The sequence below is a fragment of the Chiroxiphia lanceolata genome, chromosome 22, assembly GCF_009829145.1.
Source record: "Chiroxiphia lanceolata isolate bChiLan1 chromosome 22, bChiLan1.pri, whole genome shotgun sequence".
Classification (NCBI taxonomy): Eukaryota; Metazoa; Chordata; class Aves; order Passeriformes; family Pipridae; genus Chiroxiphia; species Chiroxiphia lanceolata.
In genome coordinates, this window is record NC_045658.1 from 164,192 (window position 1) to 181,806 (window position 17,615).

General features: G+C 45.5%; 1 protein-coding gene and 1 long non-coding RNA gene across 5 annotated transcripts in view; both read left to right on the forward strand.

Moving 5' to 3' along the window:
* The window catches only part of CAPZB (capping actin protein of muscle Z-line subunit beta), a 66,063-nt gene that overhangs the window by 3,044 nt on the left and 45,404 nt on the right, over positions 1-17,615 (forward strand). The window contains exon 1 of one of the 4 annotated variants that reach the window (XM_032708704.1): positions 5,725-5,869. The exons of 2 other annotated variants lie outside the window; for them this stretch is intronic. In XM_032708704.1, coding sequence (XP_032564595.1) covers positions 5,867-5,869 — 3 coding nt within the window. In that variant the 5' untranslated portion in view covers positions 5,725-5,866. Of the gene's footprint in view, positions 1-5,724; positions 5,870-17,615 lie in introns of those variants that run through there. One more of the 4 variants, XM_032708703.1, reaches the window with a different exon arrangement.
* On the forward strand, positions 10,132-11,397 carry LOC116797331. The gene is made up of 2 exons (XR_004360618.1): positions 10,132-10,686; positions 11,142-11,397. It is a non-coding gene; the product is annotated as an uncharacterized LOC116797331 (long non-coding RNA).

Below are 17,615 nucleotides of genomic sequence, written 5' to 3' on the forward strand. Positions count from 1 at the left end.
GAATGGAGCTGGGGAAGGGTCTGGAGCAGCAGGAGCAGCTGAGGGAGCTGGGGGGGCTCAGCCTGGAGAAAAGGAGGCTCAGGGGGGACCTTCTGGCTCTGCAACTCCCTGACAGCAGGGGGGAGCCGGGGGAGGAGGAGGCCGGGCTCTGCTCCCGGGCAATGAGAGACAGAAAAAGAGGACACGGCCTCAAGCTGTGCCAGGGGAGGCTCAGGTTGGACATCAGGAGGAATTTCCTCCTGGAAAGGGTGATCAGGCATTGGAAGGGACTGCCCAGGGAGGTTTGGAGTCCCCAGCCCTGGAGGTGCCCAAGGAAGGCCTGGCTGGGGACAAGGTGGGCATCGGGCACAGGGTGGACTCGATGATCATTGACGTTTTTTCCAACCTTAATGATTCTGTGATTCCATACTTGCATGTGGAGAAGAGGAGCTCCTCTGGAGCTGCGCCAGCCAGAGTTCAAACCCTTTTCAACAGAACAGACTTTCTTTTAACCATTAGTTCTGGTTGTCTGTAGTGCAGGACAGGATGGCTCACCCTCACCCCAACAGATTTTGTTTAAAAAAACTTCCTAGCAAGTTTCTTTTAAATCTTGAACCTTCCCTAGGCTGAGTGTATCACCTCTTATTCTGTTTTTTCAAAGAATCCTATAGCATCTCTCCTCTCATTTCCCATGGGATACTAATATGTTCTTGCTCTCCTCTTTTACAAAGAATACTCACGTAACTTCTCCTATAGTTTTAAACAACATGAATCACCTCCCCCCCCCCATTTATCATTTATTTTTCTGTCAAGATCTGCATGGGAAGGCACTAGAGTAGGAGTTGTCTGCTTGAAATGGTTGACACAGCCTTGGTGTGGGCCCCACTTACTTTCTGTACTTCCAGAACTCTTTTTTCATGTTCCAGAGAGCTCAGATGTGGGCAGGAACCTCCAGCTCTCGGACTCCATGCTAGTGTGTTGGATTTTAACTCCCAGACACATGGCACATTCACCAGCAGGCACTGATGTCTCGTTTTCTCTTTGAAAATCTTTCAGCTACCCAAGCAACGATGACAAAAAGTTTAAGCCTGAAGTCGAGTAAAAAGAAACCCCTTCTCAGCAGGACTTTGCCCTGAAATGGGAAAGGTGCCAGAGACTCCATTAAGTCTCCTGTTCTATCCTTATTGATTTTATGTGGATGGCAGTTGGATCCTGTGGGGATGAACAATAGTCTGAAGGCTGAGTTGACTTGCAGGAGGGACAGCTTGTGATGCAGTGAAACACCACTCATCAGCTTTTCATGTTGATCACATTCCCGTTAATTAGCACATTTTGTGTCTGTGCTGATGTATTTCCAGACCACTTTTGTTGGATTCAGTGGGTGGTGCTGGTTCCAGCTGTCAGGTATGGCTGGTTGAGGCAGAAACTGGAAAAATGGAACAAGATGTGTCACAGCTCATTGTACTAATTCTGCTTTCTGCTGCTTTAGCTGTGAAGATGAAGTTTGCCCCCAAAATCTCTGGAGGAAAGCACTTGCATGGAAACACTGACCTGAGTTTTTGCTAACTCCTAAATTCCAGGCAAAAGCACTGCTGCGACATTTCTTGTCTTTATTTGCAGTGTACTATTTTGTGATCATTTTTTAGATTAGTAGACATAGAAAAACTCCTCGAGTGCTGTATTGATGAGGTTTTTTAATGACTAAGCCATGAAAAAGGGCTATTTTTCACCCTTTAAGCATGTTTTTCCATTCGTCCGTGTCTCTGGCTAATTCTGTACAGATTCTAACTAGTGAACCATGACTATTGTATTAAGAAAGAATCCAGGCCCTCACAATTCTTTTAGCTGGTATATCAGCAGGCTTCAAGTGAAGTGCAACGTGTCAAGGAAAGAGTAAGAAAACAGAAAGTTTTGTTTCCTTCTGGTGTATTTAATCAGCTTCTCCTTGATTCTTTTTTAATGATAGATATTATTGCTACAGTTAATGACCAGGTTTGACAGAATGTTGTCAATACTCTTTGCTCAGGCTGAAGACATTTGTGAAAGCTCGTCTGTTAAGATTTCTGTGCTGAAAATATAAAGTTAAAGGAGAAGTTGCAAGCAGAGAAATAAACAGCATTCTAGGAAATGCAGCTAAGTGGGACGTGCTGGAAAACTTGGGATCCCAGAAGTCCTGCAGTGCATGGACATCTTGGGTGCTAATGGAGTGGAAAAAGTTGGGTTTAACATTCTTAGTGCAGGGATGGGAATGCCTCAAACCTCACACTAAACAAGCAATATGTTGTTTTTCATTAACCATGGTATTTAGATTTACTCATCAGTTCCTGTAGGAAATGGTGGAACTCCTAAAACCTTCATATTCCAAGAGTACACTCAGCAAAGCTGCTTTGGAATTGCAATTTTTTATTGTTTGTGTGCTATTTTGACACTGTGTACAAAGATCTCCATAGTGAGAACAATCTGTGGCTTGAACACAGAATTCCAAGACGTTGGGCAGTGTTGTAGGTATCTTTTTCCTATATTACTTTCCAAGAAACGCTCAGTTTTCAGCCTCAAATCAAGTGATGCTGCTGGTTTACTGACTCTGACTAATAAAACCCAGCAAGCTAAACTTTACCATTGCTGGAAGACTCTTGCAGCATAAATTCAATTTATGAGAACTCTTAATAAAAGTTTACATACCTTTCAAGTGCCGTGAAAGAAAATGGGCAATGTGACCTAAAAAAAAGGCTTAAAATGTTTTTTTATTAAAAAAATGACTAGTTAGTGAAGCATGAAGGTTTTCTCTAGGATTTTGTTCCTAAGCACATTCTCACAGGCCCCCTTGGTCCTGGAGAAATGCAGGAATAAACAAAATAAATAGCGTTTCACCATGCATGCAGGGGGATAAAATAAAAACCACAGCGTGCTGGACCACTAATGCTTCAGGAAGTTCTGGCCGAATGTGAAAAGTACTTTGTAATGCTAATAAGTGTTTATCCTTTTGCTTCCTCGAGTGTAATCAAATGTACAGGGAAAACACATGGATTTTAGAGCTGCTGATTGCAGGATCAAAAGCCTTGTTATTAATTGCACATGAATCCGATGTTGTTGGGCCGTTAAGCCATCAAGTGACATCATTGTTTGCTTCCTTTGTTTACAGACCCTCATTTTACAGAGGGGTGATGCCTGACACGAAGCCTTTTGAGCACTTTGTCCTGTTTAGGTGGGTGATTCCACGCCAGGAGGTTTGGGAAATGCCCGAGGTTCAGGTAATGCCAGCTCACAGCACTGGGATTTATGGAATATCCCTGAATTTGCTGTATTTGGTGCCAACCCCTCCACAAATCCCAACAGAAGGCAGGATGATAGGGACATCCATGGATTTTTTGCCTGCTAGGATTCACTCCATACTCCAAAGTGGAGCCTGCCAGGGAGAGTCCCTTCCTACATCTTAATAAACAAACAACCAAAATTCCCTGAAGCCTGTCCTGCTGTAAACAAGCAAAGCAAGCAGCTGGTCCTCATTTGAAAAAAGATGTGACATCAGTTTCAGAAGGAATCTGCAGATCTTCTTAATGCAGATATTTTTTGGGAAAACAAAAAGCAGCTGTTTATTCTTCTGTATATCTATTAGCAGGAAAAAAAAATCCAGGATGCTTCTATGTCTTCTGCTAGGAAAAACATCCTCTTGGTCTTGACATTCATTTGGATCTCAAATTGTTTGGAATGTACTGGGCTGCTCTGCCTCTTCAGCAAGCAAATAGGAGCTGTTTCTGTCCAAAACTAAAAGCTACTACAAGTATAGTTGTCACTGAATACTTTGCATGAGTTTTGTGATAAAAATAAGGAAGTTTTAGAAGGGCATTGTCAAATTTAGCAATTCTGGCTTCCCAGTCCCAAGGAAGACACACACGTTAGATGTGTGGAGCCCTGGAAAATGAATGAATTAACTGCCCTGTGTAATGAACAGGTTTGCTTTTCTTAATTACTGCCAGGAGGCAGCTCTGAGGGAACCTAAGGACTGGAGGAGGATCTGGGGATTGCAAAATAGGAACCACTTGGGATTGCTGCATCTTACAAACTGGGATTTAGAAGGTTAGGCTGAGGAGTAGGGGCAAAGAAGGGAATTTGGAGGCGCTTGAGCCTTCTGAGGTCATGTGGCTGCTCCACTAGACATTGCAAGGTCATCTCCCACCTCTGGGTTTATTTGGTAGTGGTTATTAATGGAGTTCAATGTGTTTTTGTGTTTCTCTGAAGCAGTAAAGCTCCTGTTTATCCTGAGATCATTCTCCTGTTTTCTCTCCTTTCCTTCCTGGGTTCATTTTGTTACTGCACTAAGAACACCGGTGAGAGCTGCTAGGTCTGCATGTGGTCGTGCAAAGTCATGTTTTACAGTTCTGTCTCAAGCTGTTGTAACTGGATCTATGTCCAAGCAGTTCCCTTCCCTAGAAACTGGGGTTGTCCTTTTCAAATGGAAAGCTGTGGCTGGTTTGGCCTGTTAAGGAGCTGTCAGAGCTGTTATCTCCTACAAGGTCCTGTTTGGTATCTGATAGAATTGAGCCACAAACACCTGTCTGAGTCCATCTTGGTCACCTCCTGTGGGGAGGATGTTCCACAGTGTCATCTCCAAGGGAAAAGCCAAGTGTGACTCCTGGTGTCAGCATTTCCAGCTTCTACAGCAAACCAAGGGACGTAAACGGAATAATGGAAGGACTTTTGGCTCACCACAGCCAAGTCTGCAGTGCAGAGAGTACCAGTGGAGGGTTCTTGGGGTCCTGGTGCCAAAACTGTGGCGAAACACGAGCGGAATTGTTCCAAAAGAGCTGCAGAGGAAGGTGATGCTTAGCAAATCCAGCGCTTTCCTGGGGTAACTGGCTGTGTTGTAGCTCTAACATTCCCAGGTCCGCACTGAGCACAAGTCAGGAATCTGGAGTCAGGATGTCTTACCTGAGATCACTGAAATGTGAATTAGTCCAGAAACAGAAAAAAATGTTTATTTTGGGACAGCTTGAGCAAAGTGTTTTATCTGCTCATACACCCTGATTTCTGTCTTGTATTTGGAATCCTGCTCCAGGTCACCTCCAGGTCACCCTGCCTTGGCAGGTGGGTTGGACCAGATGACCTCCAGATGTCCCTTCCAACCCTAAATATTCTGTGATCCCTATCAGAGCTGCCTGAGCCCTGAGGGCATCAACCTATGTCAGCATCTGCGCAGCCTCCAGCAGGCACCTGCCTGCTGAACTTCCAGAGAACGCCGAACACTTCCTTTTCAAACTAATTATCTCTGGCCTTAAGCAGCCGGAGGCTGATTGTTTTTCCGTGTCACTTCAGAGCTGGCGGATGCGTTACAGGCAGCACCAGCAGTGACGTGTGAAGTCCAGTTTACCTCTGTAAAGCCCAATTCTCAGCACTGGTGCGGTTGCTACACGCTGCTACGGAGCTGACGTGTGCCTTCGTTTAGCCCTAAGGGTCATCTGAGTGCGTTTCAAGGGCCGCAGCCGCTACAGCGCGGACGCTCCGGCACCGTCTGACGGCCGGGCCCGCGCTGGGGGCGCGCCCCCGCCAGGCCCCGCCCCTGGCCCCGCCCCGCCCCTGATTGGCCGCCTATCGCACCTCCGCGCGGCACTTGGTGCCGCCCTCCCTTCTCCCCCCCCGCCAGGCAATGGCTCCTCCCGGCCCCCCCCCCCGCGGCAATGGCTCCTCCCGCCCCACCGCGCTCCATACTTGGCGATGGCCGGCGAGTCGCGCGCTGATTGGTGGACCGGGCGCGGGGCGGGGCCGGCGCTGACCCGGATGTTCCCGGCCGGGCGGCGGCGGAAGCAGCGGACGGTCCGCGGCCTCTCAGCGACAGCGACGGACCGGGAGGCGCCGCCGTTCTACCGCCCCGCGCACCCGCCCCGCCGACATGGTGAGAGCGGCACCGCGCCGCGGCACCCGCGCCCGCACCGCCGCCGCGCACCGGGGGACCTCGCCCGGCCTTCCCCCGGGGCGGCGAGGAGGGAGCGGGGAACGGAGGGACGGGCGGTGCTGCCGGGGCCTGGGGGGCGGGAGGGCCTCATCTCGGCGGGGCCCGCCCGGTGCGCCGCTGCCCGGTCACTGCCCGGTCCTTGCGCCCTGTCCCGGGCGGTATTCCCGGAGGGAAGGCTGTGGAATCCCGGCGGGAGTGGTTCCGCTTTGGCGGCGGCTGGTACCGCCTGGGATATTGCTGGGCCCATCCGCTGTTGCTGCTGTGCTTAAATCCAAATTCTCTCTCCCCGTCGGGAAGCGGGAAGGGTGTTCGCTGTGCTCGGAGCTCATGGAAGCTGCGAAATACAGGAAAGCCAAGTGCAGGCGGAACAGGGGGTGCTGCAGCCTTGGCTGCTCCTCCATCGGGCTCAGAACTTTCCTTCCCCCACGGAGAGCCTCCAGTTTCCTCAGCCATGTGGAATAATCTCCATCCCGCCGTGTGTTTCCTGGATTAGCCCAGGGCATAAACCTTTGAATTTGGTGCTGTGTGGAGGGAGCAGATTCCATCGGCTCCGAGCCAGGGCAGGGATAAAATGGGGGCTGCCCAGGCCCTTCCCTGAATTCGTGGACAGTGGCTTTTCCACAGCCTCCTCATGGATGGAATCACTTGTAGGAAATCACATCACCTTATGCTGTTTAGAAATTTATAGTTCAGGTTTTCCAGCATAACAATTTCAGAATGTTCAAATGTATTTAGTTTGTAGAAGAACAACCCTGAGCCCAGCAATACAAATGGTGTTTGACCAAACAAGTGTAATCCTTGACTTAATACCTTCAACCATAAGAATTTCAGAGTCAGTGCTTGTATGTTTTTTGCCACCTGTATCGTGCAGGATAAAGATCTTTATAGTGTCAGGTGAAAGGTGAAGAAGAGTGGAGATCAAAGTTCTGCTCCTCTCATTGGTTCAGGTGCTGTATCTGACTTCTGACGGGAGGGAGCATCTTATTGCAGTTGTGTAGCTTATTTTAACACACTGAAATCTCTAAATGTGAGACCTGACTGTGGAATTTGAAATTGGGATTCCAGCAGACTATCCTGACTTCTGCCATGGCAAAACTCCTCACAGGAGAAGAGGACAAGGAAAACAAGGAGGCCTCAAGTAAAATAACAGTGGTGGTACCGACTTCCTTAAGGGGATATAAAAACCTGCAGTCAGGGTTTCAGTGTAACTGTACCAGTTTTTTGAAAGAAGTAGAGCACAAATCCTTTGGAAGTTTCCTGACTGTTAAAAGCTTTTACTGCCTTCTGATATTTTCATGTTTAGTCATGGAGATCATGGCAGGAGAAATTTGATCAGAACTTCCAACAGCATGTGGTGATTTCCAATACTGAGTGGACTTCAGGGAAGAACCTGCAGCTTCCAGTTTCAACTCAAGTGCAAACCCAGACTTTAGGGTGCTTCCAAGATCTCTAATTTTAGCGGTCTGAGGCGAGGATACAGAAATGGATCATTAAAATGGTGAAATGGCCCTTTTATTGCAGAGAACAGCTGGGAGCAGCTGGTGTGGTGCAGCATATTGGGTCAAACACCTTCTTGGTACCACAGGGTTACCAATATCTGTGCAGAGCAAAGATGGGAACCTTTGTTTCAAGTCTGTGCTCCCAGGGAGCTGAAGGGAGAACTTGGAACTGTGTCCACATATCAGTCAGATGCTCAGTGAAACAGGGCAGGGCAGCATATGAAGCTTGAAAACTGCCTGGATGGATGTGTCTCCTGAGCTAAAAATAAACAAAATGCACTGTTCAGGGAAAGCAGGACTTGGGAGAGTGGATCTACTGAGATTTCTGGAATTGTGGGCTATGAATGGATGGAATCCAGTTACTCTTTGTAAAAAATAAAACCCTTTTTCCAGGGTTGCATAAACTGGTGTGATCACGTTAGAAGGGATTTTTTCTACTGTGCAACTGTTGAGGAAAAGGAGGACAATTTTAGGAAAATATATGATTCAATCAACCATAAAGTCAGTCTGTCTTGTGTAGTGCTGGCTGGCATTATCCTTGTAGGATTTCTGAGGCAGCTGAGAAGTGCAGAGACACGGCCCAGAGTGTGTGGTGTGACAGTGGCACGCAGCACACAAACCTCAGGAGCTGCTCAGTCAGACTATTTTTCAGGGAAGGGGTTGTTTGTCTGGAATCAGCCCATCTCTAACCTGGCTGTGTCTGTTTTGACACCCCCCATGTGTGAGAGCTCAGGAGATGTTTTCAGTCTCCACAGCAAGTCCTTTGCACCTTGTGCCTTCTAAGAAATACCAGCTTCAGCTGTTTTGTGGAGTCTGTTTTATTAGCCAAGCCAAGAGTGTGACCATAGCTAAATGTTATCCTAAACGGCAAATTCCCAAAATAATCAAGTCAGAGGATATCAGTGGGATAGGGAATACTGCCATTGCACTGATGCTTAATCTTGTGGTTCAGTAGGGAAGGAAAAGCATTCACAAGTTGAAGTTGTTCAAACAGGATTTCCTCATATGGTAAATATATGTGCTGATATGGGACTAGTTGACATCTGGGAGTGAAACAAAATGAAAGTGCAGCTCAGCTCTTTTGAATGCTTATTTTTAGTCTTTATTACCGTAGTTGAGTTGAGAAATGACTTTCTTTGGGAAGGAGACATTGCTGCCCTATTCAGTTTCTGCTTCCACAGCTGTCAGTTTTGCTTTCCTTCCTTCCCTTGACTTCCCTGTGCGAAGGATGTCTGGGGAACTCAGAGTTGCACATCATGCAGTGCTCCCCAGCGCTCTGTACTGGGCCAGTTTGGCTTTGATGGATCATTGAATCCCAGAATTGTTTGGGTTGGAAGGGACCTTAAAGCCCATGCAGTGCCACCCCCTGCCATGGACAGGGACACCTTCCACTAGCCCAGGCTGCTCCAAGCTCCGTCCAACCTGGCCTTGGACAATTCCAGGGATGGGGCAACCACAGGTTTTCTGGGCAACCTGTGCCAGGGCCTCAGCCCCTCCCAGGGAAGAATTTCTTCCCAATATCCCATCTAACCCTACTCTCTGTCAGTGGGAAGCCATTCCCCCTTGTTCTGTCTCTCCAAGCCCTTCTAAACAGTTTCTCTCCGTCTTTCCTGTCAGCTCCTTCAGGTACTGAAAGTTCACAATTAGGTCACCCCAAAGCCTTAAAACTCCAATTTATACCCAGATGGTCTATAATAATTTAGATAATAAATATCTAAATAAATAAAAACTTGCTGTGCAGTACCAGTGCTTGTGTTTATTCTCCTGTCTGCCCTTTGAGGGGATATTTGGTCAAGTCCAAATAGCTCCTTACCCTGCTAAGTAAACTTGTAGAGAAGCGTTTTGTTGGGATTTTCCCCCTTGAGCTGGTGCAGATGGTGGTAGAGCTTCCTCAAAGTGAAATACAACAGTATTTTAGTGCCTGCTGAAGAGGGCAATTTTGCTGGAGAAGTGAAAGGTGCCTGTGCAGGCAGCGTAAGCTGGAGTTTAGGGCTATAGAATCACAGGGTAGTTTGGGTTGGAAGGACCTTAAAAGGCCCTATAGTCCAACCCCTTGCATGGGCAGGGACACCTTCCACTAGACCAGGCTGCTCAGAGCTCCATCCATGCTAAGTCCTGTTTTTCTACCCCGCTTTAATTCAATGTGGTTTAAGGATTTTTTTTTTTTTTTCAGGCAAAGGAGATACTCAAAATGATGTTGATCTTCTGTTTTTATTGATAATTTCTTATTCAATCACTTTATAGAGTGATTTACAAAGGGCATGAAATTTCCTGCTTTCCCACTGAGTCATGCAAGGAGTCCTGAAGAGTTTAAAAAACCCTCAACCAAATAAATCTTTGTCTCCTTAATGCACAAAGTCAAAGCATGTTTACCCTTCAGTTTTTCCTAATCCTTTGCCACTTCCTGGAATAAGGGTGAAAAAAAATCTCACTTAAAAACATGGGATTTCAAATTTGAATTTCTTTAACCACTGAGGTTTCATCCTTGAAGGAGCAATTAATAGCTTTTCCCAAGCTTCCTGCTCTCTCTAGTTGGGCTTTACCCCACATTTTGTTTTCTGAATGGTTGTGTTAATTAGAACACAAAGATCAAGAACTCCGGGCAGTGCAGTGGAGGTGTAGCCACTTTAAACCAGACTATAAACTGATTTTTTTTCTTCATCTTTTGTGTGATGCCTTCTTAATTATTTAATAGTCCTTGACTGAGGGGTTCATGTTGACTTTTTAATGTGAGAATTGACCAAATACTCTGTGTAGGTACCTGGCTGAGAGCTGTAACTGAACCACTGGAGAGTGTTGAGCTGTTGTGACTTACTTGAGTTTCAATAACTCAGGGTTCCTGTCACCTGGACCTTGTCTAGTAGCCAGAAATCACTTATTAATCCTGATTGCCTCCAAACAGGTTGTCTTGGAAGTAGTAGATGAGACACAGATGACCTTTTGAGACTTCCTTCGTGGGGCACAAGGGGGAATGTGGGTTGAGTAAGTTTTAAAGATGTTTCCCTGTTAGTTGAGCTGAGGGAATTCATCATGGAGAGAAAACACGGTGTACTTGAGGAAGGGACTTTGCTTGTTCTCTAATTAAAATATAATTTCCCAGAACAGGTGCTGTCTGAGTAATGCCAGATGCAGTAGAATCCTCTCCTTCTCCTGAATTTTTAGGTACAACCCAGCTTTGAGTGAGGAATTGAAAACAGGATCTATTCCTTATTTGTGCCCCAAATAGACTTCTATTTAGAATGACTTTAGTTGCATTAGGTAATATCTTGTGCTGTGTTTCCTGGAGTGATGGCCTGAGACTTGGCATCAACCAGGAGATTAATTTCCTTGTGTTATCTGGTGCTGGTGTTTTGCCCTCCCTCCCCTTTCAAGGGTTTGGGAGGAAATACTCAACTTACTTTGAGCTCGTACTCTTTGTGCTGCACCTTTCAAGTTGGGTTGAAGAATTGGGAATGGATTTGCAGGCCTTTGACTTATCTGGCTGCTCTGCTGATAAATTACCTACTTTGTTCTTGCTCTATGCAAATTAAACCGTATATTTCATCAGTGTACCTGTAGTATTTTCATTGCAGGGTTGGTTTAGGAGTCCTGACTCTGGGTTTAAGCTCTTGGGACAGGACTCCAGGTGTTAGCAGCCGTGCTGCAGAGCTTGTCCTTGCCAGGGCCGTGTTCCTGAGTCTAAGGAGGATGTCCTCCATGACTTTTTGTTACAGAAAGTGGAGCTGAGTTCTTTCCTGGTGCATTGACTTGAAATTTCAATCATGTCCTTGTTGCAAAGTGGGAGGGTTACCAGACTGGGTGAAAGCAGAACTCAGGATCTCACAATTTTAGCAGCATCAGCTGAAACAAGACTGAAAACAGCACTTAAGAGGATTTTGTGTAGAAGGAAAAAGGGTTGAGACTGCACTGAAGACAGAAGCTTAGTGGTTGCCTAAAGCCACCATAAATAAAATACTCCTTATTCTTTCAGGGAATTTTGTTTGCATTTCTTCAGGTGATACTTTCTGTCTTTTTGATTAGACAAACTGCTGAGTTTGAAAGTGATATCCTGTTACCTGCCTTCCCTGGTCATTTTTGCTTTGGTAAAGATCAGGATTTAAAAAGCTTCTGCCTGCCCAGATGGTGGGGGTCTGGCTGTGAGCCTGGGCTGCAATCTGAGACCGGCTCCAGAAACAAGAGATGGGGCTTTTGGTGAGTTAATTCAAAGGAGGAGAGAGCCATGAAATGGAAGAATGAGGTAAAATATCAGCTGCATTGTGCTGACCACAGCAGTTAAAGCTGTATTTATCTACTGAGTGCTGTCACCCTGCACTTTTAGGGGTCATCACAGAGAGGTTTGGCTGTAATCTTGGCTTAGCATTGACAGTGCTCCACTGGGTGGTCAAACACCGCTTCAGCAGCCATGAGTCTGGGCAGGGCTATTCCAGAGCTTGGTGAGGTGAAGAACTGGCCAAATGGAATAACTATTAACTTCATATTAGAGTGAAGGAGAAATCTGACATGGGTTGAAGGTGGCACATACCAGGTGGAGCTCTGCTCATGCAGAAAGTGTCTCTACTGCTTGAATTTATTAAAAGTTTTGCAGAATTATCTGTGGTGTTGGATCCCACTCTGCCTGTCTGCAGGTGCAATTGAGGTCAGCAGTGGCAAGGAAAGCATGGAAGGACTTCAAGAATAGGCAAATCTGGGAATTATGTCAAGGGAAGGAATTCTGGGAAGCATGAATATGTTGTTAACTGGAGTTATGGTATTCCTATGGCTTGTGTGTATGTGAAACTATGAGCTTCCTAGTTTAAAACTTGGATTCCTGGGGCAAAACTGGGCTGTTGGGAGCTTTGCAGGACAGTCAGCAAAGTACTTGGTGCAAGACCCAGGCAAAAGGCATATTAACCTACTTTTTTGACCTTTTTGGTAATGGGAGAATGCTCAGGATGAGGCTGATGAGAGATCCCCTGTGTGTCCTCCCCGCCTTGCCAGGCATCCGGTTACTTGCCAGAGTAATCTCATGAATTTACAACCCTGGCTACCAGCCTCCAGGACAGCAAAATGCTGAGTTTGCACGTAGAGCCGGGCGGCTGCAGCTCTGAGAGGCTGGGACACAACACCATCCTGTGTTTGGGCTGTTCAGTGTGCGTTAGGTGTGCTGTCATGAGCATGTGATGGTTACTGTCACCTTGGTAATACATCAGGTGCCCCCTTCTGCCCTAACTATGTGCCTTTTCTCATTTTTTTTTTTAAATGTAATTCCTCTTAGAACAACATAGACAACATAGACTGAAAGGAGAACCTGGATCAGTCAGGCTGGAACCAACTTGCTGAACTTGGCTGTTTCTGCCAGAAAAAACCTTTCCATTTCAATTGAGCAGTTCCAAAACTTTTGTGACTGGGCTGATTGGAACATGAATCAAGAATAAAAGAGCATTTTGAAAAGGTCATTGAGCATTAACAGGATTAAAAGAAAGCATCACAAACGACACATTTGCAGATGGCCAGGGTGGCAAATCGCAGCACTGAATCTCAAGAGCTGCTGTATTTGTAGTAATTGTGGTTTCAATTTAAAAAATACAATAATCGCCCTCCATAAAAATTAAGCAGACCTTCCTTAGGGACGGATTTGGGTGGCTCCTCAGGAATATTTGAATGGAAGGCAGGAAGATAGTGTGAAAACCAGGTCATCAGACTTGTGAACCAACACAACCATGCTGCATGGGCTGATTTCAGAGCCTGAACTAACCCAGTTTGTACGTTTACAGAGGAAGAACGAAGTAATGGAGTGGGAGGATGGGGATGAGAAATCATTAATCAGTAATTTGGGATCCACCTGCAGGGTTGAAGCTCAGAGCTGGGCAGAGGGATCCTGCAGGGGTAGGTTGCATTAGAGCTCTTCCAGGGTGAGGAGAAGGATCCTGTGAGGATTTCCTGTGCATGGGCACAGATCTGCTGCATCCTGTGAGTCAGGGTGAGCAGGCAGGGGGGAAGGACGTGGGTGGGAGGTGAGGGCGCAGTTCTTAGAAAGCAAGGCTTGACTGCACAACCCCTTCAGATGTGCCAAAGGGTTTGTGAAGCTGCAGAAAATGGTTGAAGTACAGTGTTGAACTCAGTCACAAGGAAATACTGAGAGGCATCTGAAGTTACCTGATGCATTAGGTATTACTGAGTGGTTTTACTGCCAGTAAAGCTCCTGTGGGTGTCTGTCTTTTGGGGTATGTACACACTCAACATCTCTCCTGGTAGTGAAACCCTTTGCAGATGTTGCAGCTTCCTCATGAAGTGTTTGCAAAACTAGGACAAGGTCTTGTCTCAGTGCTGTGCTCTAACAGGTTATTTCCATTTTGTTTAGCTAAGATTTTTTATCTGTAGTTAGGTCTAACAATATGTTATTTTGGGTTAAAACCAAACTTAAAATGAGGAAAGAAATCCTGTTGTGCAGTAACATCTAATTAAATCTTATTAGCAAAGTTGGTCAGTTCTACAGTCAACTTGAGTATTTCAATCCCATTTATCAAAAGTTAGAGATGCTTTTTGCAATCTGTGCAACTTTCCTCTGCAGCCCCCACTTTCCTCTTTCATATGGAGCTAACATTGCATAGTCACTCCCTGCCACAATTTATTGGGAAATGACTTTTCGCAAACTTTATGCTTGGCACCAGATAAAAGCCAGTAAATTGCATTGTCACGTTCAATGACAAGTTTAATAAATAAAGCATTGTTTCTGTTACCCAGAAGACAAATGCTGGTGTAGAAATCATTAGTGATCCTGGCAAAAGGTCAGATGAATAGCTATTCCCAGAAATCCTTGGTGCTAGTCCATCCTGCTCTTCTGTTTGTGAGCGGTGGCTCTTTTCCTTGGAGAGGTGATGGAGACTTGCATTGGATTTGTATAAATTAAGGCGATAAACGGTAAATTAGTTTTGAAAGTATCAAATATGCAAATAGGTGCCATCTGGAAATGCATCCTTGCTAGGAAGGAGGTGCCAAGGAAACGTTAATCTTTCTGCTATTTGCTGTGCACCTTTGTAGATGTGCTAACAGGAACTTCATCGAGGTAAAAAGCAGCTACAAGGAGTGTAAACTACCTGCAGAATGTACTCCTGGAGCTGCTGGATTCTCACTTCTCAAGCAATTAGAGAATTGCAGGCAAGTGCCCTGCTCCCTACTATCAGAGGTTGTAGTTTCTTCTCCATAGATGTAAAATGTTTTGACAAGTTGTTCCATGAGATTAAGCTGCAGGCAGCTCTGGGTTATTTAGAAGCTCATGGATGGAAATGCCTTCCGTGTGTTATAACTCACTTGATAATTGTTTTAGAGCTGGGTTGGGATGTCGGGTAATGTGCTGTGGACAGAGAACAATGCTGGGCATGGTTTGGAGGTAGGAATGAGGGAGGGAAGTCAGATCCAACATCTTATTGAAAGGGTGTTTGGAAGAAGTCCCTCAAGGTAAAGCACAAACAAGGATCTGGCAAACACTGATCATTGAGCTTGTCTGGAGGAGATCTCTTTGGTAGCTGCTCCTAGAAGCTCATTGCTACTCCTTTAATCTGTCCAGGCCTTGCCATAGTTGTGCTATCAACCCAAAATGGTGAGAAGTATCCAGTGTCAGCAGCTGGTGCCAAGGAAGGTTAAGCTGCCTCACTTGCTCTCCTTCCCATAGATTTTTTTAGTTCCCCTGCATGAGGCTTCGGAGCAGATGTGGGAGTTCCTCATTCCCAGAGAACCTCTTTAAAGAAGAGATCCCTCATGAGCTCTTGTCTGTCTGAAGTTTGTGTGTTGCTTTCTGGAGCAATGTGGAACAAAAGCTGTTTAGAGTAGACCCCTCATTTTTTGGCAAGCGTGCACAGGTGCATTTGCAATGTGTACAACTGGCTTGAATTTAGAAAACAAGCTGTAAAAGTATTTTCAGTCAGTAACTGGGGCTGGTGCTGCTGTGTGCTCAATTGTACTTAAAAGTTATTTCAGAGCAGAATGAAACAAATAATGTTGTGCAGGAGAACATCTCCGAGGAGGATTCGCTGACTCAAAAGCTGTGACGTGACTTGTACAATTGCTCTGTAAATAAATACAGATTACGGGGGAGCTGGGGGAGACAGTACAGCAGCTTCTGCTAAAGCCTTCCGCTCCATCACTTCTTGCTTTTATTTTAATCTTTAATCCTTCTCACTTGGTATTGGTGGAACGAGCAGTGTCACCAAGTGTTGTTTGGTCTTGACCGCAGCAAATTGGGCTGGACGTGTTACTGAACACACAACGTGGTCAGAAGTGTCTGAGATAATAAAAACCACTGGATCCCATCCCAACCAAAAAAGACAAAGGTAAATGTAGCTCAACAGAAGGAGGATGAAGTCTGCATCAGTGTCTTGTTCTTTTAATAATCTTTGACCTTTTATGACTGTCTTCAGGTTTTAATTGCCTTTGATTGGTTCTTAAGTGTGCAATTGCTTTTTCTCCCCCCAGCACACCTTGGTGTCACGGAGCCCTGATTTATGAGTTCATTACAAATGGATTTAGATAGGATCTGCCAGAGGAGGGTTAATAGTCAAGGGAAAACAACTGTAGAAAAACAGATTGCGAGGAAAACGTGCAGCTGATGGAAATGTCATGAGTGCAGAACTTCTCTGGGGTTTCCTAGGTCAGACAGTTATTCCCCTTCCCATCTCACATCCTAAAAAGTGAATGCTGACAGCTGAGAACGGAACTCTGCAGCTTAACATACTACTGTACTTTTTATTACCCAAGGGTTACAATAATTCAACCCTTTGCTACAGCTTTAAGCAGTAATATTATCCTATTGTGTAATTGGAAAAGGGAGTCTTCTGCCTTTGGAGCTCTGGAAGTTGGCAGGGATTAAAATGACAAGCAGGAGGGGAAGCTGGGTATGTGTTTCAATTAAAAAAACTTAGTGTTGTAGTACCACAAAGCCGAAACATTAGTCAGACATTCCTGTTGGGAGAACTGACAGGAAATAATATGATTTACAACCTGGGGTATGTCTAGAGCATGAAAGGAAGGAAAGGCAGTCGTTTGCTGGTTGTCTACTTCTGGCCCAGAGTTAATGAAGGAAGATACTTTGCCTGTAAACTGACCATTGATCAAAGTGATCTGATGTGTGATTGCTCCAAATTGCATCAAATTGAGCACATGTTCTAATTGTGGTGTCTCTTCAGGTTTTTATTTTATGTCTGTTCTCTGAACATTGAGATGCCACCTTGTACTTTAAACTTGGATAAATAACCCTTCAGATGCCAGCCTTGAGCAAAACTTGTGTGTAAAGCATCTCAAAAACCTTTGTTTTATCTGTTACATCAGCTGTGTGGCCTTTTCACCTTAATCTTAATTACTGCAGTAATTTTTAGGTCACCCAGTTGTTCTCAGCTGGCATCACTGATGGAAAAGGGGGTCGGTAGCACATTCATGCCTGGAGTAGAAGTGTTGCATTGGGTTTGCTGATGGAAAAGATTTGGTGGCCCAAATGGCTTATTTCCAAGAAAGGGCTAAATTTGGAGAAGCTGCCACTGCTGTAGCACTGAGCTACCTCAGCTCAGGAGTTACCTCTGAGTAGAATTAATACAGAAACACAACACAGAAGTGAAACTAGCCTGGGTTTCATTTTGAAGACGCTGCCCAACTCTGTTTATGCTCAGCAATAACACAGTCAGATGAGCAGGATCCATCCCAACAAAGGTGTGAAGGCCAGGGAATTAAATCCACAGGGCTTTGTGATAAATGGGAGCAAATTCCTGCTGACTGGAAGGCTGGGAGCTTTAACCGAAGTCTTTAACGTGCCTTGAATTGGAAAGGCTTCAGATCAGGACAGTTGCAGGTTTGTGTAAACCCTCTGAAAACATGGAATATAAGTTAAGTCAGGGAACTGGCAACAAAGAGCTGTCAAAAGCTGGGAATAAAGCCTGTGAATTTCTCCATCTGTGTACAGTGAAATGCCTCTGTAAAGATATTTAAAAGTGCAAAATACTTGTAGTAATTCGTCAGAGTGCTGGTGTCTGTTGAAAAGAGTAAACAAGTGTCACTTGTGTGAGGTGTTACTGGTTCTGCCAGTGATGCTGGTGCCAGAAAGGCTCTAGATGTGTATCTTGGGGTGTGAGAACTTTATCAGGTGTCAGTTCTGTGCACAAGGCTCTGCAGGCATGGGGTGGCTTAGTGCCTGGTCTGCAGGGTGGGTTTGGTGCCATGGG